General features: G+C 49.3%; 3 protein-coding genes across 3 annotated transcripts; all 3 read right to left on the bottom strand.

Moving 5' to 3' along the window:
• Positions 1-232: 232 nt before the first annotated feature.
• On the bottom strand, positions 233-10,640 carry NDUFA10 (NADH:ubiquinone oxidoreductase subunit A10). The gene is made up of 10 exons (XM_049773282.1): positions 10,540-10,640; positions 8,817-8,985; positions 8,098-8,313; positions 7,308-7,394; positions 6,403-6,524; positions 5,456-5,535; positions 4,029-4,083; positions 2,481-2,566; positions 834-942; positions 233-476 (listed from the first exon to the last, which is right to left on the bottom strand). The coding sequence occupies exons 1-10, from the start codon at positions 10,606-10,608 to the stop codon at positions 408-410; spliced, it is 1,062 nt and encodes a 353-aa protein (XP_049629239.1). The 5' UTR covers positions 10,609-10,640; the 3' UTR covers positions 233-407.
• Positions 10,641-17,823: 7,183 nt separating this feature from the next.
• LOC126008962 (olfactory receptor 6B2) lies at positions 17,824-18,762 on the bottom strand. Its single transcript, XM_049773287.1, has one exon. The coding sequence runs from the start codon at positions 18,760-18,762 to the stop codon at positions 17,824-17,826; it is 939 nt and encodes a 312-aa protein (XP_049629244.1).
• A 5,186-nt stretch (positions 18,763-23,948) lies between these two features.
• On the bottom strand, positions 23,949-24,887 carry LOC126008963 (olfactory receptor 6B2-like). Its single transcript, XM_049773288.1, has one exon. It carries the CDS (start codon positions 24,885-24,887, stop codon positions 23,949-23,951), a length of 939 nt encoding a protein of 312 aa, XP_049629245.1.
• Between the last annotated feature and the right edge of the window lie 469 nt (positions 24,888-25,356).

The following is a 25,356-nucleotide window of genomic DNA, read 5'->3' as shown; positions in this document are numbered from 1 at the left end:
CAATGCCACAGAGGACCCTGGAAAGCTGATGCTACTAAAGACTAGCTGCAGGTTTGGCCGCGCCACTGTCCCAGGAGCTCACAGCTCAGTTCCCAGGGACCAAGATGAGAGAAGTGTCTTGGGTTTCAGACACCGCAGAGGCTGTGCCTGCAGGTTGGTCCCTCCCACTCAACCCACCAGCCCAAGCCACCATGTGTTCATGCATGCATGTAGTGATGGTGCATGGAACATAGCCAGAGCAGAGAAACATTGTTTATTGATGGCAGCAGAGAGGCTGCAGCAGGGCCAGGTGGGAAAGCTCTGCAGACAGTCCATAGGGTCCACAGAATCCACCCCGTGTAGGGCTGGCTACTGCTTGAGGAGTCTGTTTTTGGTGCCCAGCAGCTGTGCTGCTCACTTGAGGCTGCTCACTTGAGCCAGATCCACTGGTCGCCCACATCCTCGTTGTACCCAGGACAGTACTTGCGGCCAGGCAGCTGTGGGAGAGGCCTCGGGTGAACAAGGCAGCTTGATGCTGCCCCTGGTGCCCTGGTCTCTGATTCCCACCCTAGCGCCTGCCCAATGGGGTGTCTGGGGAGTAAGGTCAAGAAACTCCTCCCATGGATGACCCATACCTAGAAAGGCCCATTTTACAAATCCTTGCATGCCATGATCAAGGACACTCAGGACAAGAAGTCGGGGCCTCACAGGGCTGACAGGCCTGGCCGAGCTGCAGACCCAGTGGGGCCTCGGGTGTAGTGACAAAGGCCCCTTAAGAGAAGCGAGAGAGCTCATGGGTGCTCAATCTCTCTAGGAGTCCTTCTCCCTGGGTCCCCAACCCCTGCACCACTCACCTCGGTAAATTTGCGGAAGACACGGTCGCTCTGATGAGCCCCGATGGTGAGTTCAGGAAGGTACACAGGGTAGTGTGTATATTTCAGCACCTCCAGCTTATCCTGAACCCTGTAACACAGAGGAGGGTCACATGGCACCTCTGTCCTACACACCTGATCCTCTGGTCCAGAGGGACCTTATGGAATGGAGTGGGTCAGGTCTGCGCAGCTGAACCCCATCCCCAGAGGCAGAGAGGGGTACACAGGCACTTGAAGATGCTGACTAGGGTGCACCAGAACCTCGCGAGGTACAGGGATGGGGTGCAAGGTGACCCCAGCACAATTGGGAGAGCCTCATCACAGAAGGTCTAAGCTCCTGCTCTCTTTGGCACTCATAACATGAGCCACAGGCCATGCTCGTTCCACCAATTTGTTTCTGAGCACTTGAAACTGCACTGACTGGTTTGTGTTCACTTTAAGCTAAAGTCAGTCTGAATGAAGTCGGAACACTTGGAGACTAATAAAAAAAAAGCACTTGGGGTGAGAAAGAAGCACCAGGGTCACATTTCTTCCTTAGAGCTCAGAGAGCGAGATTCTCTCTGGGGTGTCCAGATGGCAGGAGAGGGCTCTGTGTGTATGTCCATGTATTCCACCCAAAAGCATATTCCAGTGGACTCTGGCACTCTCTCTGCCCATCATAGCACTGATCCCAACAGCTGCCAATCCAGGCCCTGGCCCTCCCCAAGACCCAAGACCCTGAGAGCCCAGGGGTGCTGATGGGGGTTAAAGGGGAAGGTGCCTCCACCTGGCCTGGGTACCACAGGATGCCCACAGGTGCCACCTACAGGACAAAACCTTCCCATACCTGCATCCAAACATGTGCTAGACTCTGACATAAAATGATTCCAGAGCTGTTACAAGGATTCAAAAAATTCAATAAATCAAGTTCTGCTGAAGCTGGAGGACACATTTTTACTGTTAATCAAAACCAAGATGATCTGTTCCACATTCTGAAATAATCCCCAATTCCCAGGACACCTGCCTGACTTGACTTGGGGGGTGAGGGGGTGCACAGAGACACACAGAGCAGCAGCAGTGCCATCTACATTGACACAGCAGAACTACAGCCACACAAGCAACTCTCAGTGCCAGCAGAAGGTAGAAGGCAGAAAGCCTGTTCTTCCCTCTAGAGACAAGTACACCCACGCCCCTTTTGGAGGAAGTGACTGAGCACTGCATGGAAGGCTGTGATGCTGCAACACTGCAGGAAAGCAGGGCTGAGCAGATGCCAAGTGCATCCATATCCAGGCTGACTGGAGGGGTGATGTGGAAGCCAAGGAGCCCTCGGGCAGTCCTGCAGGCTACAAGGATAGAGCCAGTCCCTGCGGCAGTTCTGTGCAAACTCACCTGGTGCCAGGGTAGAAGAGAATGGGGGCCAGGTGAGGGGCAGGGGAGGTGATGGGTCTCAGGGAGACTAGAACCAAGCCTGGAGTGGGGATGGACCATGTCCTTGACTGGCCCAGGAGGCAGAGATGGGAGCAGGGGGCCCCCAGTTCAGTAGCCCTTGCATCCTCCTTGCAGAGACTGCCTGGCCTCAGGGCCTGAGGAACCCAGCAGAAGGGGAGTCCCAGCACCAGCGCCCCCCCCCCACTCGAACCCATAACTCACAGCATCCGAAGATTGTGGAACCTGCGATCATCCTGCTCCAACCATGGACCCTTGTTGTACTTGAGATACTCGATGTCCTCGACCACCTGAACAGGAGATACCAGATGAGGGCAGGCAAAGGGGAGCCTGGGCACTGTGGAATGGCCTCATGGGGGGTGGGGGTGGGCAGAGCGCAGCCAGGTCAGGGGCCCTGGGCCCCAAAGATCCTCAATTTGGGTGCTTTGCCCAGAATCTCATGGGTCATAAGAAACATCCCACAGGCAGGCAGCAGGGAGAACAGGTGTCAAGACTAAGGGACAGGACAGCAGCGGGCAAAAGCATTGGCCTTGCAAGTGACCAACCAAGTCTGATCTCTGGCACCCACGTGACCCCGAGCCCATCAGGAGTGATCCCTGAGCAGAGCCAAGGAAGGAGCAGTGAGAACAGACACTTCCCTACAGTCCCTTCATTCTAGAAGGTTGAATCTGAATCAACACAGATACCAGGAGTCTGGTTCCCAGAGATCTGAGTCCTAGTCCCAAAGAGGCGGTCTGGTCCAACTTTATCAAGCACTCTGAAGTTTCAAGTTCTGCACCCACCTGTTCTGGAAGCCCCTATGCGTACTTCCTGCCCTGCCCTTCAACCTTCAACATCACCACCAGCAGGGCAGCCCCTTTCTAACCCCTTCCCTCCCAGCGCTCGTCTGCCTGTCTACCTCCTAGGGCTGTGTGCCACCAGACCAGGTGTTTCCTCCAGGCCGGGAGCTACGGAGAACAATGGTCTACTGCCTTGATGTCATCCTAGAAAGAACCCATGTCCCTGTAATTAATTTTAATTCTCCTTTAACAGATCAGACCTTATCACAAAAGGGTGCACATGTAGACATGTGCACACAGGGGCTGTTTCTGACTAATCCATTGTTCACGTGATTATTGTTGTATCACTGATATACCAGTACTTTCTATACTATAGTTCTGTATTTTTGTGTCTGGGAGCAAACTTCATTCATTTTTTCTTTCGGGTTTTTTGGGTCACATGCAAAATAATAAGAGCTTACACTGCTTCTGTCTCCTGGCTCAAGGGAACATTTGAGGTGACTAGGACTGCACCTGGGTCAGCCACCTTTGGGGCATGTACCAGGTTTGCTGTACTTTCACTCAGGCCCCATATTTATTTTTAAAATAATTTTTAAGGGCTTTTTGTCTAAGTTCTCCTAAATACTGCAGCAGACTGACTGATTTCCTAGGACACCCTTACAGCACTTGGGAGAACTGGTAGCTTTTCATTACTACATTCTACCTGGTTTTCAATTTCAAAAATCTGCCTAGTATACTCTGGAAGAGGTAACCCCAAATTGTCTGTACCTTCACCATTTAGAATTCTACAATCACAAAAGGAATTATTTTAGAGAACATCTGTCTGAGAGGGGCAGGTAAGAGGCAGCCTGAAGTTTCCTTCAGAATCCCATGTGCACAGGGAGAACAAGGTTGACAGGCAATCCAATCTGTTGGATCCCAAGGCCAGAATCACACTTGGAAACAGGAAAACACTTTGTACCCACATTCTTACCTTCTCTGCATCTTGAGCCTCCCTGGCTGTGTACTGCAGAACCTCACATTTCTCACTGCAAGGAAAAGAGAAGAATATGAAGCATCCAAACCTCGATGCTACAGGTGAGAAAAGACAGCACTGAGACCCCACGGCCACACAGAATGTGCCTTAGGAGCCAGACACTGGCTGCCTCACCAGGGCCTGGTGGTCATGGCCAAGCTGGAGGGGCCAGGTCTATCCCACAGCCATGAATCCCAAGCCGGGAGTGGCTAGATGGTCAGGGGTGAGGTAGAGCAGACACTAAAGGCCACAAGAATATGGGAGACAAATAGGAGCCTCCACATGATTCACTCCAGGCCGGCAGAGCCAGGACTGCAAGTAGCGGGGTCAGCTTTGCTTTGTCAGCAGTGCTGGGGCCCCACATACGGTCTCTGCAGCCAGAGCCACCCCGGGCAGACTTCCCCGCAAGCTCCTGGCCATGCAGATTGGCTGCCGAGCACCCTTTGCCTGGCCCAGGCCTCAGCTCTTAGGGGCCACCCCAGAGAGGCTGCCAGGCCTGGTGTGTGGAACTGACCTGACACTACAGGTTTGTGGGCACGTGCAGCCAGGAGCCTCAACAGGAGCAGCAGGACACCAGGAGACCCCAGTCCACAGGGTGTAGACCCTGCTTCCCTCATACTGAGACTCATCAGGAAGCCCACAATCTCCAAGACCTCAACACAGTCACCGAGCACTGAACACTCACAACAGCTGCAGACCCCATTTTCCAGCAGCAAATGCTCAGAATCAAGGCCCGAAATCAAGGCAATGGTGCAGTTCCGCAGTCCTGTGCCCCCATCCACGGCCCTGTGCCCTTCCCTGCATCTGTCCTTATCTCTGCTCCCTGGCCCTGCCCAGTGTGGCCTTGCAGAAGGGCTATGGATGTAGACCCTTGATGAGCTGCAGAGGTACGCTTGGCCAACACAGCTCAGTTTGGAAAGGAGCTTTACTTCCAGAAGGACGACACCTTTGCAGTCACTCAGTCCCAGTTAACTGGCATTTTATGGCTCAGGAGATTCTCCTGACAGCACAGAATGAAACTTCCAGGAAGCTCAGGCACCACCGGGGACCCTGAGTCCAGGGTGATAGGTCCAAATGACTGACTGTCCTGGAGCAGCAACAGGGACTTGGGGGGAGAGGGGGAGGACAGAGACACGTATCCCTGTGTCTCCTCTAAGACAGGAAGGCTGGAGTCCCAGAGCCGAAATCTGCCCTGCACAGACTGTCCCCGGGCACACGTGAGTCTGCTTGAACAACCTTTGAGAAGGAGACACAGTGAAGAGGCGGGACCTTGAGGCGGGACCCTTCTGGAATCCGAAGAGCTGCCACATCTGCCACATCTGCCACATCTGCAAAGCCCACCCCAGCCCACCCTCTAGACACGCCATCCACTTGGCCTCGCTCACCTCATTTCAGGGAGGAAAGTTTTCTTGTAGGCGTCCTCGATGTCCTGGAGATAGGCAGGAGACACCTTCATCTCGTGTGGCTGCACAAGAGCAGGGGAGTGTGAAACGATCTGCGCTCCTGAGCACCCACAAAATGAGGACCAGTTACCCTGCCAGGCACCACTGGGGAGTGGGGTAACAGCAGCCCCGGCTTTTAGCCTAGCGAGCACCTTGGTTCTGTTCCCTAGTGCAACAAGTCAGCTGCATCTCTCAGATACCTAGAGCCCCAGGGACAGCTGCCATGTCCCCCTTGGAGCCCTGCGAGGCTGGAGGCCTCAGTTTACCCATGAGTCCCACCCCATATCAGCTAGACCTTAGGGTTTAACCATCTGCCACTGGCCTCCAGAGAGCAGGAAGAAGCCTGGGAATAAAGGTCTCAGTGAAAGGCCCCTTACTTCTACAACGTCTTTCTAGCTGGTACTGCTATGCATCAGGTCTTTACTGGGAAAGGAAACCCTGGAGCGCTCTGATTTCTTTCAGGCTTTTTCAGAAATATCAGAATTGGGGCCTGACAAAGCAGCCGTTCCAGGGAAACTGTGTCTCAGTTTCACCAGCACCGACATACATGAGATTTCCAGAACATTCCACACAGAGGAAGGACATCTCTTGGATACATGAGTCCATATTTTTTGACCTTGGAAGAATATTCTGGAAAACTGCAACGCTACCTTATGCTTTGGAGCAGACCCTAAACAGGGCATGTGTTGGCACTGAACAGGGAGGGCAATGCCACATCTGCCTTCAATGCGGACCCAGGCTCGGGACAAGTGGCCCTGAGCACCTCCAGGACCCAGCATGGTGGAGCAGAACCCAGGCCGTTCCACAAGTGGCTGGGCAGTCTCCTTTCCTCAGCACAGGACCATGCGTGATTATGCAAGACCATGAGGGACTGAGTGCTGCTGCCTTACGTTGCCTTTCTTCTGGATGCGACTCTGGATCTCAGGGACAGGCACATCCACATATACGACCACATGAGGGGGCAGGTACTCGCAGAGAGTGACCCTCTTCACCTCGTTGTAATGGTCCACACCTAGCACACGAGACATAGGCATCAGCGGGAAGTGCCACATGGGGTCTCTGAGACACAAGGTGCCTGCAGGCCCTGCAGCAGAGTCCCGACCAGGCCACATACTCCGACCCTACCCAGCAGCCAGCTTGGAGAATCATGCCCTGGCCCTGCAGGCTTCAGCCCTATTGCCCTGGCCCCCTTCCCATCTCACTCCCAGGGTATCACTAAAGAGGGGTGAGGTGTCAACCTGTCAGGCACAGATGGCTTCCTGGGAACAGGAAACCTGGCCTTTTCAGGAATAGGGGCACCCAATCATCTGGGAGTAAGAGATCCGGCCATCTGGGATAAGGCTCCCCGATTACTAGCAGACACATCACCTGGGTTCAGGAATTTCAGAAACTACTTTCATCTCCCAGGATGAGTAATCAGGGCAGAGCCAGAGCCACGGTGCAGCAAGTAGGGCAATTAGGCATCTGGCTGATCCAGATTTATCCCCTGGTACCACTTACAGTTCCCTGAGCCCTCCAGAAGTGATCTCTGAGCACAGAGGCAAGAGTCAGCTCTGAGCATCGCCGGGTGGGACCCAAACACTAAACAAAAACCACTTCTTGGTCTGTAACCCTCGAGAAAGCAGCAGGGCCAAATGCAGGCAGCCCTGGTGGCCAGTTAGCCCTTCCCAGCTCAGAGTCCCATGCCAGCATGGGCCCCTACTGAGACCACAGGAGCAGATTGAGCAGATGAGTGGCGCCAAAGGCTCTGCAGGGCCAGGGCTGAAAGGGACAGTCATGCAGGCCAGGGACTCACACTGCTTCCTGATATAGCCCTGCTTGTACATGGCCTCCATGAACACGAAGTCACTGAAGATGGAACGTTCCAGCACCACGCCCTGGCCTGCGGGATGGATATGAGACACAGCATCAGAGGCAGGACACCGTCAGCACACCCCCAAAGAGAAGGAGCAGGCCATGAATGTGAGGTATGCCACCAACAGGAGAGAGGTGCCCAGTCAAGAGAAGCATGATCCCAGCAAGCTGCATCCCAGAACTGCTCCTGCCTCCATAGAGACCACCCGGTCCCCACTCCCCAGACCACCAAGAGGAGGCATGTTCTCAACTAGCCCCACAGAGACCATCAGACCCTAGACCCAAGAGACCAGGCTTCCTCCAAGGCCACCTGTCAGGTTTTGGCCCTTGCCAGACCCCTTATAGCTATGACCTCAGCCCTGTTCACCAGCAGCCCCTCCTTCCCTGCAGCCCCAGCACCATCACCAGGTCCCATCCCACCCCACCCCACGGGCTCAGGCTCCTGCCTTTGTCACACACTCAATACTTCAGGTCAACTTTGCCTTCTCATAAGGAAGGCAGAGTCTAGGAAGGACTGACACGGGCCTCTTGCAGGTGCCTGCTCTGCTGCAGTCTCCACTTGGCCAAGACTCACCCCAAAAGGCTGCAAGGGGAACTCCTGGGCACCCAGAGCCAAGAAGCCAGAGGTAGGGCAAGGCCACCTGCCAGGGTCCATGTCAAAAGCACCTCTACACTCAAGTCTCAGGCCACAAGGACAGCCCTAGCCTCCCGCTCGCCCTGTTAGGCTGTACCTGTGCTCAGCAGATGCTCCAGGGCATCAGCATACTGCAGCAGGCGGCTGGCGTAAAGCCAGGACTGCAGTCGGTAACTGTTGCCATCATTGCTCTTCGGGTCATCGTAGAACTTCTCCAAACTGCAGTTGCCACTGAACTCCACGTCCAGGGGTTGCCCATCGCCTGTGGTGCTGTCCGCGTAGTGTATCCCTGCTTCTGGGAAGTGCTTCATGCCTATCAGAGGCACACCGTTATGTGGGGCACATAGAGTGAGGATGGAGTCTACCAGAGCCCCCCTGCTGAGGCGCTCAGACCCTGGGGAAGGTCCTCCCCTTTTGCTAGGGACTCCTGGAGAAAGAACCTAGATCTGAAGACTGCAGGACTGGGGTAGGTGAGCAACTATGCTGCTGTTGCTCCCAAAATGCCTGGAATTGCAGGAACCCCAGTACCTCAGGGACCATGAGCCCAGCACCAGAGAAGCCATAGGCCGGGCCCATAGTAGTATGTGACAGCTTTCAGGAAGGCTGACTGCTCCCAGGAAGGGTCCCTTCTCCTGGAAAGGTCCCTGTTCCCAGGCAGGCCCCCTACTCGTAGTCAGGACAGACTCCAGCTAACCACAGCCGCCACAGTGCACCTTTTACTCTTCTACTTGGAAAGATCAAATGATTTTCTCAAAGAGATTCAACCATGCCAAGTACCCACTATACAGAAGCCAGCTTCCAGGGTCCCAGCTGTACCTAGTTTCTGGGCTATGTCCTTGGCCAGGTTGCTCTTCCCAGAACAAAGGTTGCCATCTACTGTGATCACTCTGCTGTTTTCTGTCAGCTTTTTGCTGGTTTTCTCGCCCAGCACATAGGCCAAGGGCCCGTAGGTCCTCCAGCACTGTGTGCTTGTGTGAATCCCATCCTGGAAGACACAGGCACAGGGTGAGGGGGATCATAGGGACATTCAGCGTCTACAGTCACAAGACCACAGCTCTGTGGGAAACTCATCTCGTGTGGGCAGGCAGGTAGACTGTCCTCAGTTCTGGCACAGTCACCAAGACCTGCAGGCTGGCAGCAGTGAATGAGGTCAGGAGATAGGATGGATGAAGAGTCTCCCCTTGCCCTCATGTGTGTTAGCCTTCAGAGACCTACCTGCATGTGCGAAGGGACCAGACAAGCTCATGTGGACCTACCACCCTCACCAACAAACGTGTCCTGCCAGCATCTTCCAGTAGAGCCAACATGTAGCCTTTTAACTCTTTTTTACTTCTGCTCAAAATCTCAAACTCCCCCACCATTCAGAGACTGCAGAGGTCTCTTTACCTCTCACCTGACTCTTCAGGGGTCCCCCACACTTTCCATTAGTAACCTCTCTGCTGATCGCCTGTATCAGTCTATCTAATCTGAAGGGATGCTCCACTCCCCAGGACACACTAATCTCAGAACTGCAAAGCAAACTGCAGACACCCTCCCATCCCTGGACAGGAGCGCAGGACTGTGTTTTGGGGGTTGTGACTCGTGGAGCACGGCTCACTTTCCTAACAACAGATAACGGCAAGACTAAAACACCTGTTCAGGGACCACGTGAGAACTAAAACACATTTTTTTTTTTTTTTTGGTCTTTGGGTCACACTCGGCAACGCTCAGGGGTTACTTCTGGCTCTGCGCTCAGAAATTGTTCCTGGCAGGCTCGGGCGACCCTATGGGATGCCGGGATTCGAACCACCGTCCTTCTGCATGGAAGGCAAACGCCTTGCCTCCATGCTATCTCTCCGGACCCTAAAACACTTTTTTTTTAAGCGCGTGTCATTCTGCGAAGAACTTAAAATCCCACCAATTATTACCAGGTACACAGGCTGGTCTAGGCACGGGGCGGGCAGCGAACGATCCCGGAAGAGACACCGGGAGCCGCACGTCTCAAGTCTCGTCCCTTGCGGGGCCGGAGAGATAGCATGGAGGGAGGGCGTTTGCCTTGCATGCAAAAGGACGGTGATTCGATCCCGGCATCCCATTGGGTCCCCCGAGCCTGCCAGGAGTGATTTCTGAGCGTAATCCCTGAGCGCTGCCGGGTGTGACCCCAAACAAAACAACAACAAAAAAGTCTCGTCCCTTGCAAAGACGCCCCGGGCAACGCAGCTCCAAGTCCAGGTGCAAAGCGGCTCGGACGCCCGGCCACCCGCTGCCCCGCAAACTCGAGCCGTGCAACGGGGAGTCATTAGGAGCTTCGAGCCAAGAAACCGCGAGCCCACAAAACTAACAGGCTGACGGGGGAAACGGGGTGACCGGGGGTGCGAGGGAGGCGGAAGAGGGAGCCCTACCCTGCGGGGGAGCTGCGGGGATCTCCGGGGCGCGTCGGGCATCCCCGGCCCGAGGACGCGGGCTCGGCCCTGCTGGGACACGGCGCATCCCGGCACGAGCGCGCCCCGACACGGTCCCGCACCGCCGCCGGACCCGCGAGATGCCGCCGCTGACTCACCGTGCGCCGGACGGCCGCCCCGACGCCCCGCGCCGCCGGGGCCCCGAGTCTCAGCAGCCTCAAGGCCATGGCGCGGCGCTCGCTCAGTTCAAGGACCCGGGGACGCGTCGCCGGGGTCCTCTCCCACGGCCGGCGCGCGCCTCTGACGTCACGGGCTGCCCGCGCGGCGCCTGTCGGGACCGTGTGCCGCCGCGCAGTGCGCTGGCGCCGTCAGTCCGGCACTGCCTGGGACGGTGTTCGGGTGTGGTGTAGCCGGGCCCGCGGCGTGCGGAAAGCGCCCCGGGACGTGGACGTTTGTTTACCCAGACGCCCGGCTCCTGAGGGCCAGGTCGTTGCCTTCCTGTCTCTTCCTCCGTTCGGGTTCCGCGGGGAGGCGCCTGAGCCTCCCCAGGTCTGCGGGGTTCGTGTCCCCTCTGGTTCCAATGGGAGCTGTGACTTCCCCTCAGGTTTGTGGAGTTCGTGTCCCCACGAGGTCCTATAGAAGTGACAGCACCCCCCCCACTCATGTCAAAGTAGTACACATATTTACTGTTTTTAACTTTTTAATTCATTTAAAATTTTATTCTCTTGTCTCCATTTCCTCTGAGTAGAAATAATTGTTTTCTTGGAGGGGAAAGAAAAATCCTGCTTTTTTGGTTGTTGTTGTAGTTAGGAGGAGAGGAGAGGATACATTAGAGCCCTTGTTTTCTGTATTGACTACTCAGCAATCTTGCTGAACACACATGGGAATGAATTCTAGGAGTTTTGTGTAGATTCTAGAGACTTTGAACAAGTTTGTGATCTTTGAGTAGGGACAGTTATTTCCAATCTGAATGTCTTGACTTCTTTAATGAGGAGGGGGAGGGAGTGACTACCAAGTAGTGCTCAGGACGACCAAGGACTCACCAGCATTTCTTGGCCACTGGGGCTCTCGACTCTCAACTCTGCTAAAGGGCCCAAAGATGTGGTGCCTCTCATGCCCTGAGGTGCCAGCGAGCTCCATGCCAGTCTGGAGATGCTGGGCCACATCCTGGTAGTGATATGGAGCCTCCCAAGATTGCACCTGGTAATTCTGGGGAGGATCATGTGATACGCCGTATTTAAACCGCGTCAGGAGCATGCTAGGCATGTGCCCTAACTGCTGTTCCATCTCTGGGCACAGTCCTTCATTTCTTTTTCTTTCTCCATGGCTCTTCTATGCTTAGGAAGTCACTTTTCTGTTATGTATAATGATAATCACATGAAAATAAGAGATAAAAAGCCATTAGTTGCAAGGGAACTGGGAGACTGTCCAAAAGGTCTGCCTCTTGGCTAGCATCTGTGCTAGCCCTGGAAGTTTATGCAAAAGATAAAGAAAGTATGTCCAAATAGAAGATGGTAATAAAAGAAGGCTGGGAACTTCAGAAGGAAGAACAATGGGATGGATAAAATGGGGTCAATGCACTTTCCATCTCATGAGTTTCTTCAGTCACATTTGATAGTTGGAGCAAAAATGAAAACATCACTAGATAAAGTGCTTTATTGTATTTGGAAGAAATATTGAAAGAAATTTTTTTCATTGTTCTCTTGAAGTAGGAACCCACTGATCCAAGTAGGCTGTAATAAATTGCAAATACTGTGATACCTGGAGCACTGTTATGCACACTGCCACGCCAAACAGAATTCTTAAAAACATTAAACAAATTCAAATGAAATTCTTGAAAATGTAAAGGTTAATATAAGAGGATAAATAATGAAACAGAAACAACCAGGAAAATAGCAGACTTTAAGTATCTGAATGATTCAAATTAAATTTGTCATTCTAATTTCTTCCTCCACCCCACTCAGAAAATGAAAAAAATCCTCAGGATCTAGATGTATTTCCAATGGAAACACTTAGATTAAAATTTTATTTCCAATGGAAACACTTAAAGAATAAACACTAATTTTCTATAATATACAGATAATAGAAATATTCCCAAGCACATTTTATGACACTACATTAGACAAAAAATACTACCCCCCAAAAAAAAAAAACTGGAAGAAAGACTCCATATAGATCCAAATCTCATGAACCTGAAAATGAAAATCCTCAAGTAAACTTGAGTCCAGTAATGTTCAAGATTATTAGTATACCACACTGTGTATAATGTGGCATTTAAAGATGTAAGAATGGTTTTGATGTTCAAAAATCTGTGTAGGCCACCTTTAGAAGTTAAGGGAAAAAATACCTAATGAGTAAATCACTGTTATAGGAAAAGCATTTGACAAAATCCAACAAACATTTATTATTTCAATTTTTTTTAAAAGCAAGCAAAACCTTTTAGCCAGTAAAGGATAAAGGAAAAACTGCTTTAACTTCATACTGAACATCTACAAGACTTACAGCTAACATCTTACTTAGTGGTAAGGTACCAGGCTTTCTTTCTATTCCTCATAGAAACGAATAAGGTGAGATGCCTGTTACCCACTCTAGTTCAATGGAGCCCTAGAAGAAATAATAAATAAGGCAGACAAGGAGAGGAAGAAATCAGACTGTCTTTATTTGTAGATAGCACAATTGTTAATGTTGAAAAACCAAAGCAATGTGAAATGGAAGAAAACTACAAGTTAGTTCAGTAAAACCATAGGTTTCTAGATCAGCACAACTGGATTTTTATAAATTAGTATCAAACAACTGGAAACAATTTTAAATTTAATTTTAAATGCAGTACTATTGGTTTCCAAAATATGATACTGTGATATAAATCTTGCACAGCATGTAGGCTAAAACTATAAAGCACTGGCAAAAAGAAGTTAAAGAAGAGACGAGAGTGGCTGGAGAGATAGCATGGAGGTAAGGTGTTTGCCTTGCATGCAGAAGTACGATGGTTCGGATCCCAGCACCCCATATGGTCCCCCGAGCCTGCCAGGAGCAATTTCTGAGCGTAGAGCCAGGAGTAATCCCTGAGTGCTGCCGAGTGTGACCCAAAAAACAAAAACCAAAAAAAAAAAGGAAGAGATAGTACAACAGATAAAAGTGCTTTAATTCCCAGCACCATTCCTTAAGCCCAGGCAGGAGTGATATCTGAGCAAAGGGCCAGGAGTTTCATACCCCATTCCTGGGGATTGAAGGGATATGGGTCTGGAAGCAAATGCCACACATTATTAAGAGGATAAAACAGGCTCAGATACTTCCACATGCAAGCCTTCCACTCCTAAGAAGCAGATACCTCAGTCATGGAAAAACTGAAATCACAATCACTTTTTCCCTGAGACTCAGGGTCTTTATTGGGAAGTGCAAGGCTACACCCTGGGGTGGAGAACAAGTAGGGCAAGAGACCAATCCAATGGATGCCTCAATCCAAAGGTGCTTTCATTCAATGATTGCCAACCACCAACAAAAAGAGTTATACTGAATAGGGTGAAGACTGTTTATACCAACAGAGACCCAGCCCCACCCACCACCAAAAAAAGTTAAAACCTGGGTAATTGGAAAGACTTAATGTGTTGGAGGACTGGAATAAGCACTATCGATCTTCAGGTTCATGTTTGGATTCCTATCAGTCTCAACAATATTTGTTACACAAGGAAGGCTTGTAAAAGATAATTAAAAATAAAACCAGAATAATCAGTCAAGTAATTAATCAAAAGGATTTAACTTTTTAAATGAAGTCATTTTGAAAAGAATAAAGTTGGAGGATTCAGATACCTTTTTAGTATTAAGAATTACTATATAACTACATTAACCAAGACTTAGCCTTGACCATGGCCCTGGGCCAAATTCCCAGCACCACATATGGACCCTGAGCATCACCCAGGGCCATTTATGCACTCAAGAGCACAGAATCAAGAGTGGTCCCTATGCACTACCAGGCATGGCTTAAAAAAAAAAAGGAAAGAGAAAAATAAATTAAAATATTATTAATTGGGGGCTGGAGCTGTGGCGCAAGCGGTAGGGTGCCTTTCATGTACTATCCTAGAACAGACTGTAGTTCAACCCCACGGCATCCCATATGGTCCCCCAAGCAAGGAGCAGTTTCTGAGCAGCACCAGGTGTGGCCCAAAAACCAAAAAAAAAAAAATTAATTAGATACACACACACACACATATGAAATAACAGAATATTCAGAGGTTAAACCACTATACTTTGGTGCATAAACAAATCAATGAAGGAAGAATAACCTTTGCAACAAATGCTTTGTAGCATTTAGACATTCAAAGATGGAAAATAGAAACCTAGATATAACCTTCCCATCTTTTTTTTGTTTGTTTGTTTGTTTTTTGGGTCACACCCGGCATCCTGGCTCTACACTCAGAAATCACCCCTGGCAGGCACAGGGGACCATATGGGATGTCAGGATTTGAACCACCGCCCTTCTGTATGCAAGGCAAACACTTTACCTCCATGCTATTTTTCTGACTCCTAGCCTTCCCATCTTTATATAAAAATACAAAATGGGTCACAGGTTGGTTGACATGTCAATGGTAAACCTTTAGAGAAAAACTGAAGACAACCTTTTAGAGTAGGACTAGATCAATGGTAAAACTTTAGAAAAAATCTGAAGACAACCTTTCAGAGTAGGACTAGAGAGAGAATCCTGGGATTTGACGCCACAACTATATTATCTAAAAAAAAATTTACTCTGGCAAATTAGACCTCAGCAAAATAGTTTCTGGTTGGTCTTTCTGATTGACCTCTTAAGAGAATGAAAATGACAACTCTTTTTTTTTTTTTTTTTTTTTTTGGTTTTTGGGCCACACCCTGTGACGCTCAGGGGTTACTCCTGGCTATGTGCTCAGAAGTTGCTCCTGGCTTCTTGGGGGACCATATGGGAGCCGGGGGATCGAACCGCGGTCCGTCCTAGGCTAGCGCAGGCAAGGCAGGCACCTTACCTCCAGCGCCACCGCCCGGCCCCGAAAATGACAACTCTTAAAGGCAAAGAATACCTGTAATCTCTGAGGGTACCTGCAAATATATGATAAAGATTTGTACTTAGAATCTATAAAGAACTCTCAAAACAGTCTTAAAGGATAAATAAACCAGTTAGAAGGTGGACAAAAAACTTGAATTGGCATTTCACTGAGGAATGAGCTCTAAAGCAAAAGGCACTTGAGAAGTTCTATACATCATTAGCTATTAGAAAAAGAGAAATTATGACTACATTGAGTTATCAATACACATTCTCATTAAAGACTGAAAACAAAACAATAATATTAGTTGCTAGAAGAAAATTAAAAGAAATTTGTTTACTCATGCTACTCATTAAAATATAAAATGTTATACCTGTCTGCTAACAATTTGGCCGTTTCTTTTAAAACGAAATAGAAACTAATGCAATTCAACAGTTGTACTATAGAACCTTACTCAATAAAAATGTGGATTTGTGGAGACATCTGAACATTAACATTAATAACCACTTTATTCCTTAAGCATCACCCCCTTGTTCTCAACAGATGAACAGTCCTTCATCTGCAGCATGAACACTGTCAATAAAATGAAGATGATACAAGCAGTAACCTGAATAGTCTCAAGAGAATGATGTTGAGTTTAAAAAGCCAGTCAAAATTATAAAAGCATGATTTTGGTTATAGAACATCATTGGAATAATAAATCATGAGATAAAAAAGTAAATGGTATTGCCAGAGGCTGTAACAGGGTGTGTGTATCTTACAGTGATGAAACTATTCCACATCTTGATGATGATGGCTGTCCACAAAGCTGCAGGGGTGATAGAAGAACACAGAGCTACATAAGCACACACACACGACTGCATGTGTTTAACATAGAATTCGTAAATTCTGCAGATTATAAAAGTGTCTGGTATCCATGCTGTGCTATAGTCGTGGGACTGAGTCACAGAGGGAGATCAGACCAATGACAAAAACACCTACTGCATATTTCTGAACTGCCTGGTAGTCTATTTTAAAATACAGTTTAAAATTGTTTTATGAATCAGCAACAAAGGAAGTATAAAAATTAAAAAAGATTTTTTTGGTTTTTGGGTCAGATCCAGCAACGCTCAGAGGTTACTTCTGATTCTGTGATCAGAAATCGCCCCTGGAAGGCTCAGGGGACCATTTGGGATGCCGGGAATTGAACCATTGTCAGTCCTGCGCAGGCTGCATGCAAGACAAATGACCTACCGCTGTGCTATCTCTCAGTCCCCCAAAATAAAAATTTTAGTTATAAAAATTTATAATATACCATCTTGTGAGAATTAAAGAAAAAACAAGCAAGTACTTGCTCAGTAATGTATGAAAGATCCCAGTGCTAAAAAGAAAAAAAGAGAAACTGAAACCAAGTTGTCAACTCACATGGCTCTGAAATTGAGTCCAAATAAGTAAGATAACTGCCATCTCCAAGTTAAGCTGTCCCTTTGAAAATAAAGCTTTATTTTCTTTTGGTTTAAACTCACAAGCTGATTCTGAAATGTACTCACTTCTTGAATGTGAGGGGACTAGGAATAACGAAGCAATCTTGAAGAGCAAGACAGAGAAGATACTAGTAGCTATCCAAGATACCTTAGATACCTATGTTCATTATAACAGCATAGTACTAGGGCAGGAGTAGACAAATATAATAATGAATCAAAAGAGATTCGATAGATGTGTATGTATGTGATCTATGTGTGATCATTTTGGAAAAACATTTTTTAGTTTCTAAAGAATTTAATAATACATATACTTTAGTTTGCCTCAATTAAAGGTCTAACCTATATGTATGTAGGATTTATAAAACTATGAATATTAATGAAAATATTTAAGGCATATTTTATAGCAGCATATTTCATAATAGAAAATATCCATTTATTGCCTACATCTTAAAATGCAAAACTGTACTGTAATTTGTTTATACCATAGAATATTGCACATTATGTGCATGAATTCTGGCTACATGTGAAGAATCAAGGATACTTATTAAAGCATCATAGAAAATTAAAGAAGCTGAACATAAAAACATCCTTGATTATGTTCGTGAAAATCTCAATACAGTGGCAATCCTCTGATACTGGATGTCAGGATAGTGATGATCCTGGGATCATATCTTGCAGTGCTCAGGGATCACTCCTGATTGTTTAGGACCACATGCAGTGCTACTGAATGTCTGTAATAGTTGTTCCTCCTTATCATCTCTCTCAGTCCCTGCTACTAATTTTGGATCTGGGAAACTCTTACAAAGAGATAGTCCTTCTGTAACTACAATGAGATGAGACTTACTATTTGCACATGGTTCCATAAAGTTTCTTATTTTATTTATGAATTTACTTGAAAAAAGCATAAAGTGCCATTTAAGATTTGATTCATCACAACAGACCAGAGAGCATTCACTGTGTCCTAGGATCTTTACTGTGCAGATGAACTCAGACCAAGAGCTCTTTTCAAAGAATCCTTAAATTCTTTGTTCCGGAGACAATAGATCAATGGGTTTATTATCGGGGTAAGGACAGTGTAAACAGCAGAGATGAGTTTGTTGGAGCTCCGGGAATCAATGGCCTGGGGCCGTACATACATGAAGATCATGGCCGTATAGAAGATGGTGACCACCGTGAGGTGGGAGGCACAGGTGGAGAAGGCTTTCCAGCGGCCAGAGGCTGATGGGATGCGCAGGACAGCTAGTGTGATGTGCCCATAGGAGAGGATGGTGGCAATGAGAGGGAACACCAGGATGATGAAGGCCAGGATGAAGTCCACCAGTTCTGCAGTGGAGAAATCTGTGCAGGCCAGTTTGAGGATGGGGGAAATGTCACAGAAAAAGTGGTTCAGGACGTTGGAGCCACAGAACGTGGCACTGGAGATGAAGTACACCTTGATCATAGAAATGGAGAAACCACTGGCAAAAGAGAAAAGCACCAGCTGCACGCAAAGTCCAGTGGTCATGATGACTTGGTAGCGCAATGGGTGGCAGATGGCCACATAGCGGTCATAGGCCATGGAGGCCAGGAGCACGCACTCAGTGCACACCAGAGAGCTGAAGAAGTAGAGCTGTGTCATGCAGCCTGCAAAGGAGATGCGCTTCCGCTGTAGCAGGAAGCCATCCAGCATCTTGGGGATGATGTCAGATACATACCAGACCTCCAGAAAAGACAGGGCGCCTAGGAAGTAGTACATGGGCCTGTGGAGCACAGAGCTGCTCCAGACTGTGAGCACGATGGCCAGGTTCTCCAGCAGGATGAAGAGATAGGTGAGCAAGAAGAGGAGGAAGAGTATGTACTGCAGCCTCGGTGCTGTGGGGAAGCCAAGCAGGATGAATGTGCTCACCTTGGTCACATTCTCGCCCTTCATTCTGCTGGCTAGAAGCCAGGCCTGCAAAACAATGCCAAGAGAGTCAGGGACCCAGGGTCTCTGGGATAGGGGCAACTGGACCCAGGATGAACTCAGGGAACAACAAGGCCAGATGCCCATGACCTGCCGCACATTCAAAGGATCCACTGCTTGCACTGAGCAGGTGCACAGCAGGAAGGAGGCTGAGGAGTAGCTGTGGGGACCCAGGGCAGAGACTCTGGCAGCCAGGGCACCTGCTGTCAGGAGTAGCCTCGTTCACTATAAGCCCAGCCCTGGGTGTTGGGCACACAGACTGCCACTCGGGCTCCCCCTCACTTCCAGCAGCACCAGGTTCGTTCCCTTTAAATCTGTATCCAGGAAGTGTTGGCTTCTGCAGTGTTGCACTGGACAGTGAGTGATGGTAAATGGAACAGTGAAAGGCACTCACAGTGATGGTGCAGGTTGGGACTGGACCACCAGCCTCCACAGAGGGCTCAGCTCTAAGAGAAGCCTCTGCATGCAGGGAAGGCCCCCCCAAGTGCTGTTTCCTGCCTTTCAACAGTCACCCCAACATGCACAGTCATGCACCCTGACATGCACACACCCTGGTACGTACATTCCAGCTCACATGCCTACAGAGACCATCATAAATCTACTCTGGCACCTTTAAGCCTCTACCACACTTGCCCACATGCACACATACAACTGCACAAATTCACACACTGACATAACACTCTACACACAGTGACATCCATACACACATACACATTCACACACTGACATATTTACACCCACACAAACACTCATACACTCACTCATACAGGCATTCACACTGACACACTTCCCTGGGAACCCAGTGCAAGGGGATTGTGGGGAATGGCTGCACAACGGGGGAAGTTGCCTGGAGGGGTGCTACTTATCTCCCAGGAATCCCCCCAGGCCATGTCTGCTCTCTGGACCTCACTCCCTCAGAGTTCATGAGGGGCTCTGGATGAAGCGGAGTTGGGGAGTTTCTATTGCCTTTCGCAGTGCTGTGCCCCTTGCTGGGTCCCCTCCCCCCCCAGGCACCACCCACTGTGAGCGGAGGCTGCATCTGACAAGGCCAGGAGCATGTGGGGAGAAGGCAGCTGTGTGGGCAGAGCTGAGCCCCAGCCAGGGTGGTGCTGCAGCCCTCTGTGATCGCCAAGGTTCAGATCACAAGCTGATGGCCTTCAGTCGGTCAGAGAGAGAGGTTGGAACAGCAGCCAGACAGGGTAAGGGTTCTCCACATTCAGGGCCCTCCTCCTTTCTCTGGGAGCGTGAACATTCCTGTGCACAAGTAATGTGAGGAGGTTCTGACACAGAGCCACTCCCCTTCATGCCACTGATGGCTCTGAACCTGCAAAATTGCCTCGGACCCCTGCCAGCCTCAGCTGCCTCTCTGGGTGTCAGCTGTGCTGCTTTGCATGCCTCTGAGAGCTGGCATCCAGAACATGGGGGGGGGGGGGGAACTGTTGCTTGATGAACATAGCCTATCCCCCACAGCTCTGTGTCCAGTGACCCCCGCAATGTGCCTGACCTGGGTGCCCCACTCATTCTGACCTGCCCTGACCACCCTGTCACCAAACGGTCCTATGCCCAAGAGATCCAAGCCATAACATTGGGGGCCCATTTCCCCACCCTCTGTGCAGACACTCAGAGATGAGCCCAACACAGCCTCAGGGCCCTGGAGACCACTCTGCAGATAGGAGTTCAGGACAGGCCCATTCTAGCCCCTCTGCTCCTTGATCATTGGGCTTCTAACCCAGCTCTGCCTCTGCAGGAGCACCCAGTTCTGCTTCTGCCTTTTGGAGGTGCTGGACACTGGCATCCTGCCACCCTGAGGTCGTGGCCTTGTGATTGGACAAGTCTGGGGTGCTGAGGGGACCTTTCTCCCAGCCACCGCACACACTGACTTGGGCGTCTTGGGAGCCCCAGACAGATGCCACAAAGCTCATGCTTTAGGGCAGCCCATGACACTGACAGTTTGGGACCCTCGAGAGGATAGGGAACATATCCTATGTCTGCTCTGTCCAACCAGGGGTACTAGTGAGAGGCTGAACATCAGGGCTCAGCACAGCACCATAGGTGGGACTCAACACAGCACCCACACAAAGGGGCCCTTGCTGCAGGGGTGCCAACATCTGATCCTGAATGCAGATCATATAGGGATGCTGTGTGGGAACTCAGAACCACAGAAGGAACTCAGCACAGTACTCAGCACAGTACCTACAGCTGGAACTGAGCACAACATCACAGATGAAAGTAGTACTGCATCCACAGACAGAAATGAACAGTACCCCCAGGTGGAAATCAGCATACCCACAATGGGAGTGAGCCTAAAGGGGACCCTAACAGTCCTCCCCAGAGTGAGTGTGGGGCACAGTCCTGGTGGCCTCACATGCCTCACTGCCTCCCAACCTCCCTGTGATATGAGACCATCATCCTGCTCAGACCCATCAGAGATGACTCAGGCGCTAGAGGAAAGTGAGTCCTACCTGGACTGTGTGGGCTTTGCTGCAAACAGCGTCTGTGGGAAAGTGGATAGCCTCTCCCTGCTCAGCACTAACACCCCAATACCCTGCAGTCACTGCCAGCTACTGAGGAGGTCCGGGCAGCTTTTATAGCTGAGCATGGGACTCCAGGGCCCAATTACCCCCTAGAGCTGCTGCTGCAGCCCGTGCTCCCAATTAGCTGGGTCCTGGGGTCTCAGGGGCATAGGGGGTCCACACTTCAGAGCTGGTCTGTGCTCCATGTCCCCCTAGCCCTGAGGACTGTCCCTGCATGATGCTGCCTTGCAGGTCAGATCCAAGTAGAGAGCCAGGCTAGCTGGCGGGAAAGGAGCAAGACACTAGGTTTGAGAGGAGTGACTGGTCAGCAGGATGAAGGCGGAGGTAGAGTGGATCTTCCAGAGTCAGATCTCCAAGCCCAGCCACCTGCCACTGTCAACTGTCCAGACCCTCCAGGGCCTCCTCCAAGCCACCACTTCATGATTAGGGCCTCACAGGCTCAGAGTGATTCCTCCTCAGAGAGCATCATGAAAGATTGTCTGGACTTCATGAATTTTATGAGACTGTTTTTTGTGCTCGGGAGATGTAGGTTGCACGAAGACTGGAATTTTTTCTTTGCGTTATCTTCAACTGCCTCTACCTCCATTGTATGTCTCATAGTAGGCATTTGAACAAAGGAAGGAATGGGTGGATAAATGGATGAAGGATGAGTGAATGGATGGAAAGGTGGATGGGGTGAGTGGGTGGAAGGAGGAATAAATGAATAAAGGATGAGTGAGTGAATGGACGAATGGATGGGTTGGATGAGTGAATGAAAGGCAGATGACTGAATGAAGGTTGAGTTAATAAGTGGATGAGTGGATGTGGTGAGTGAATGAGGGAAAGGCAGGCAGATGAGTGAAGATGAGAGGATGAGTGGGTGTGATGGGGTGAGTGGGTAGAAGGTGGGATGAATGAATGAAGGATGAGTGGATGAATGGGTGGATGAGTGTTAGCTCACACTCATGGATGGGGTAGATGAGTGTTAGCTGACACTCTGTTGTTACCCAAAAGAAAGGTATTCCCACAATTTCTTCTTTCCTTTTCACTTATCTCTTTATATGTAAAAGACCATCTGATCTCACTGGACCCTCCTTCTCTTAGTTGGGAAATAAACAGGTTTCAGTTTGGCGTGGCAAGCTGAGAGAGACCATAAGGCAAGAAGCAAACTGATTTCATGATTATCTTCTGTCTTGGTTTATTATTATTATTATTATTATTATTATTATTATTATCGTCATCATCATCATCATCATCATCATCATCATTATTGGGTTTGGGGCCACACCCAGTGGCATTCAGGGGTTATTCCCGGCTCTGTGCGGAGAAATATCACCTGGCAGGCTCAGGGACCGTATGGGATGCCTGGGATTGAACCTAGGTCGATCCCGGGTCAGCTGCATGTAAGACAATGACCCTACCTGCTGTGCTATTGCTCCAGCCTTGGCTTGTTTTATTAATTCTTTGCAGCTACCCTGCATCAAACCCGTTCACCCAGGGTTGGAAATGTGGCGCATGGGGTGATTTCACAGGTGAGTGAGTGGAAGGCAGGATGAATGAATAAAGGATGAGTGAATAAATGGATGAGTGGATAGGGTGAAGGAATGAGAGGAAGGTGGGCAGATGAAGGATGAGCAAATGGATGGAGAAACAGATGAGTAGATGGATGCCAGGATGTGAGCACATAGACAGATGAGTGAGTGAATGGATGAGCTGATAAAGAATAAGTGAGTGAAGGGCTGGAGTGGTAGCACACTGGTAGAGCATTTGCCTTGCATATGGCTGACCCAGGACAGATGTGGTTTACCCCCAGAATCCCATATGGTCCCCAGAGTCAGGAGTGATTTCTGAGTGCAGAGCCAGGAGCGATTTCTGAGCGCAGAGCCAGGAGTAACGCCTGTGTGTTACTGGGCGTGGACCCAAAACACCAAAAAAAAAAAAAGAATGAATGAGTAGAGGGAGATCTGTAGGTTGGGATCATACATATAAGGTTAGGAACTGAGGAAATACCCAGGGAGACCAGTGTGCACCAGTTTCCAAATGTACACTGTTCTCTAAGTCTACACTGTTCCCAGAGTGTACAATATTCCCTGAGAGTACACTTCCCAGAGAGTGTATTTCTCTCAGTATACACTGATCTCCAAGTGTACACTGATCCTGAGTGTACAGTGTTCCCCAAGTGTACACTGTTTACCAAGTGTGCAATGCTCCCCAAGTATACACTGTTCCCTGGGTGTACACTATTTCCAATATGTACAGTGTTCCCCAGGTGTATGCTGCTTCCTGAGTGTGCAATGTTCCCTGAGTGTACACTGTTCTTTGAGTGTGCCCACGTTTCATCACAGTAGGGGGAGGAAGTTTCATGATGACAACCTAAATGCCTTGTGAGTAAAGTGATTCTCCAGCAGGAGACTCTTTCTCACCATAGAAAGTTTTATGTAAGTTCACATATCCAAGCATATATTAGGTCTACAATTAACATGTATACTCATACTGTACCATCAATAAATTTATTTTTAAACATTTAAGATTTTTCATGACTCCACACATTCATGACTAATCTGATGCCATATTATTCCCCCTCAGTCAGCGAAGTGAGGCTCTTGGCAACATCCTGCATGAGTCAATTCCAGTGCACCCCTAATGTGCAGGCGGACCCAAGCCCAGAGTTTTTTTCAAGGCACCCTTAAACTCTTGGTTCCGCAGACAGTAGATCAGTGGGTTCAAGATAGGGGTGAGGACAGTGTACAAGACAGAGATGAGTTTGTTGGAGCTCCGAGTATCGATGGCCTGGGGCCGCACGTACATGAACAGCAGGGCTGTGTAGAAGATGGTGACCACCGTGAGGTGGGAGGCACAGGTGGAGAAGGCTTTCCAGCGGCCAGAGGCCGACGGGATGCGTAGGACAGCCAGTGTGATATGCCCATAGGAGAGGATGGTGGCAATGAGAGGGAACACCAGGATGATGAAGGCCAGGATGAAGTCCACCAGTTCTGCAGTGGAGAAATCTGTGCAGGCCAGTTTGAGGATGGGGGAAATGTCACAGAAAAAGTGGTTCAGGACGTTGGAGCCACAGAATGTGGCACTGGAGATGAAGTACACCTTGATCACAGAGATGGAAAAGCCACTGGTAAAAGAGAAGAGTACCAGCTGCACACAGAGTCCTGTGGTCATGATGACTTGGTAGCGCAGTGGGTGGCAGATGGCCACATAGCGGTCATAGGCCATGGAGGCCAGGAGCACGCACTCAGTGCACACCAGAGAGCTGAAGAAGTAGAGCTGTGTCATGCAGCCCACAAAGGAGATGCGCTTCCGCTGCAGCAGGAAGCCATCCAGCATCTTGGGGATGATGTCACACACATACCAGATCTCAATGACTGACATGATACCCAGGAAGTAGTACATGGGCCTGTGGAGCACAGAGCTGCTCCAGACGGTGAGAATGATAGCTAGGTTCTCCAGCAAGATGAAGAGGTAGGTGAGCAAGAAGAGGAGGAAGAGCACGTACTGCAGCCTCGGTGCCGTGGGGAAGCCGAGTAAGATAAATGTGCTCACCTTGGTCACATTCTCGCCCCTCATCCTGCTGGCTAGGGAACTGACCTGCAAAATATCATTGAGCAGAACCTCCCAATCTGAGTATCAAGTCACATGCCCATACCAAAGAAAATTCAAGGTTTCCAGAGAAAATAACCCAAATGAGAATACCAAGACACAATGGTGGAAGCAAAAATCTTGAAGTCTGTTCATAGAGAAAACGGACATATAAAGAAACTTCAAGAGAACAGATATTTGTCAGACTGAACCTCATAGGCAGATATCTGTTGGACAGAGCCCCCAAGCAGGAGGAACCAATATGATACAGTCATCACATGGAATACAATTGATGAATAAACAAAAGTATCATCCCTTAGACTGCTTCCCATATTCCAAAGAATGACAAAAAGCTTTACAGATCACAGTCAAAGAAGTTCTTAGTCACTAAGGCAGCTCTTTAAGCACTGATTTTCTAGAAAAGGCATCTTTACTTTGTTTCTTAACCCTATTGGAA

Source organism: Suncus etruscus, chromosome 5, assembly GCF_024139225.1.
Source record: "Suncus etruscus isolate mSunEtr1 chromosome 5, mSunEtr1.pri.cur, whole genome shotgun sequence".
Classification (NCBI taxonomy): domain Eukaryota; kingdom Metazoa; phylum Chordata; class Mammalia; order Eulipotyphla; family Soricidae; genus Suncus; species Suncus etruscus.
Note: the sequence above shows the minus strand (reverse complement) of the source record. Positions and strands in the feature narration are given on the sequence as shown.

Excerpts from the sequence above, each read along its gene's own strand:
- NDUFA10 (XM_049773282.1), bottom strand. The coding sequence starts at position 10,608 with ATGGCCTTGAGGCTGCTGAGACTCGGGGCCCCGGCGGCGCGGGGCGTC. Across the intron at positions 8,314-8,816 it reads GGACATAGCCCAGAAACTAG|GCATGAAGCACTTCCCAGAA; the intron begins GTACAGCTGGGA and ends TGCCTCTGATAG. Across the intron at positions 7,395-8,097 it reads GGAGCATCTGCTGAGCACAG|GCCAGGGCGTGGTGCTGGAA; the intron begins GTACAGCCTAAC and ends TCCATCCCGCAG.
- LOC126008962 (XM_049773287.1), bottom strand. The coding sequence starts at position 18,762 with ATGAAGGGCGAGAATGTGACCAAGGTGAGCACATTCATCCTGCTTGGC.
- LOC126008963 (XM_049773288.1), bottom strand. The coding sequence starts at position 24,887 with ATGAGGGGCGAGAATGTGACCAAGGTGAGCACATTTATCTTACTCGGC.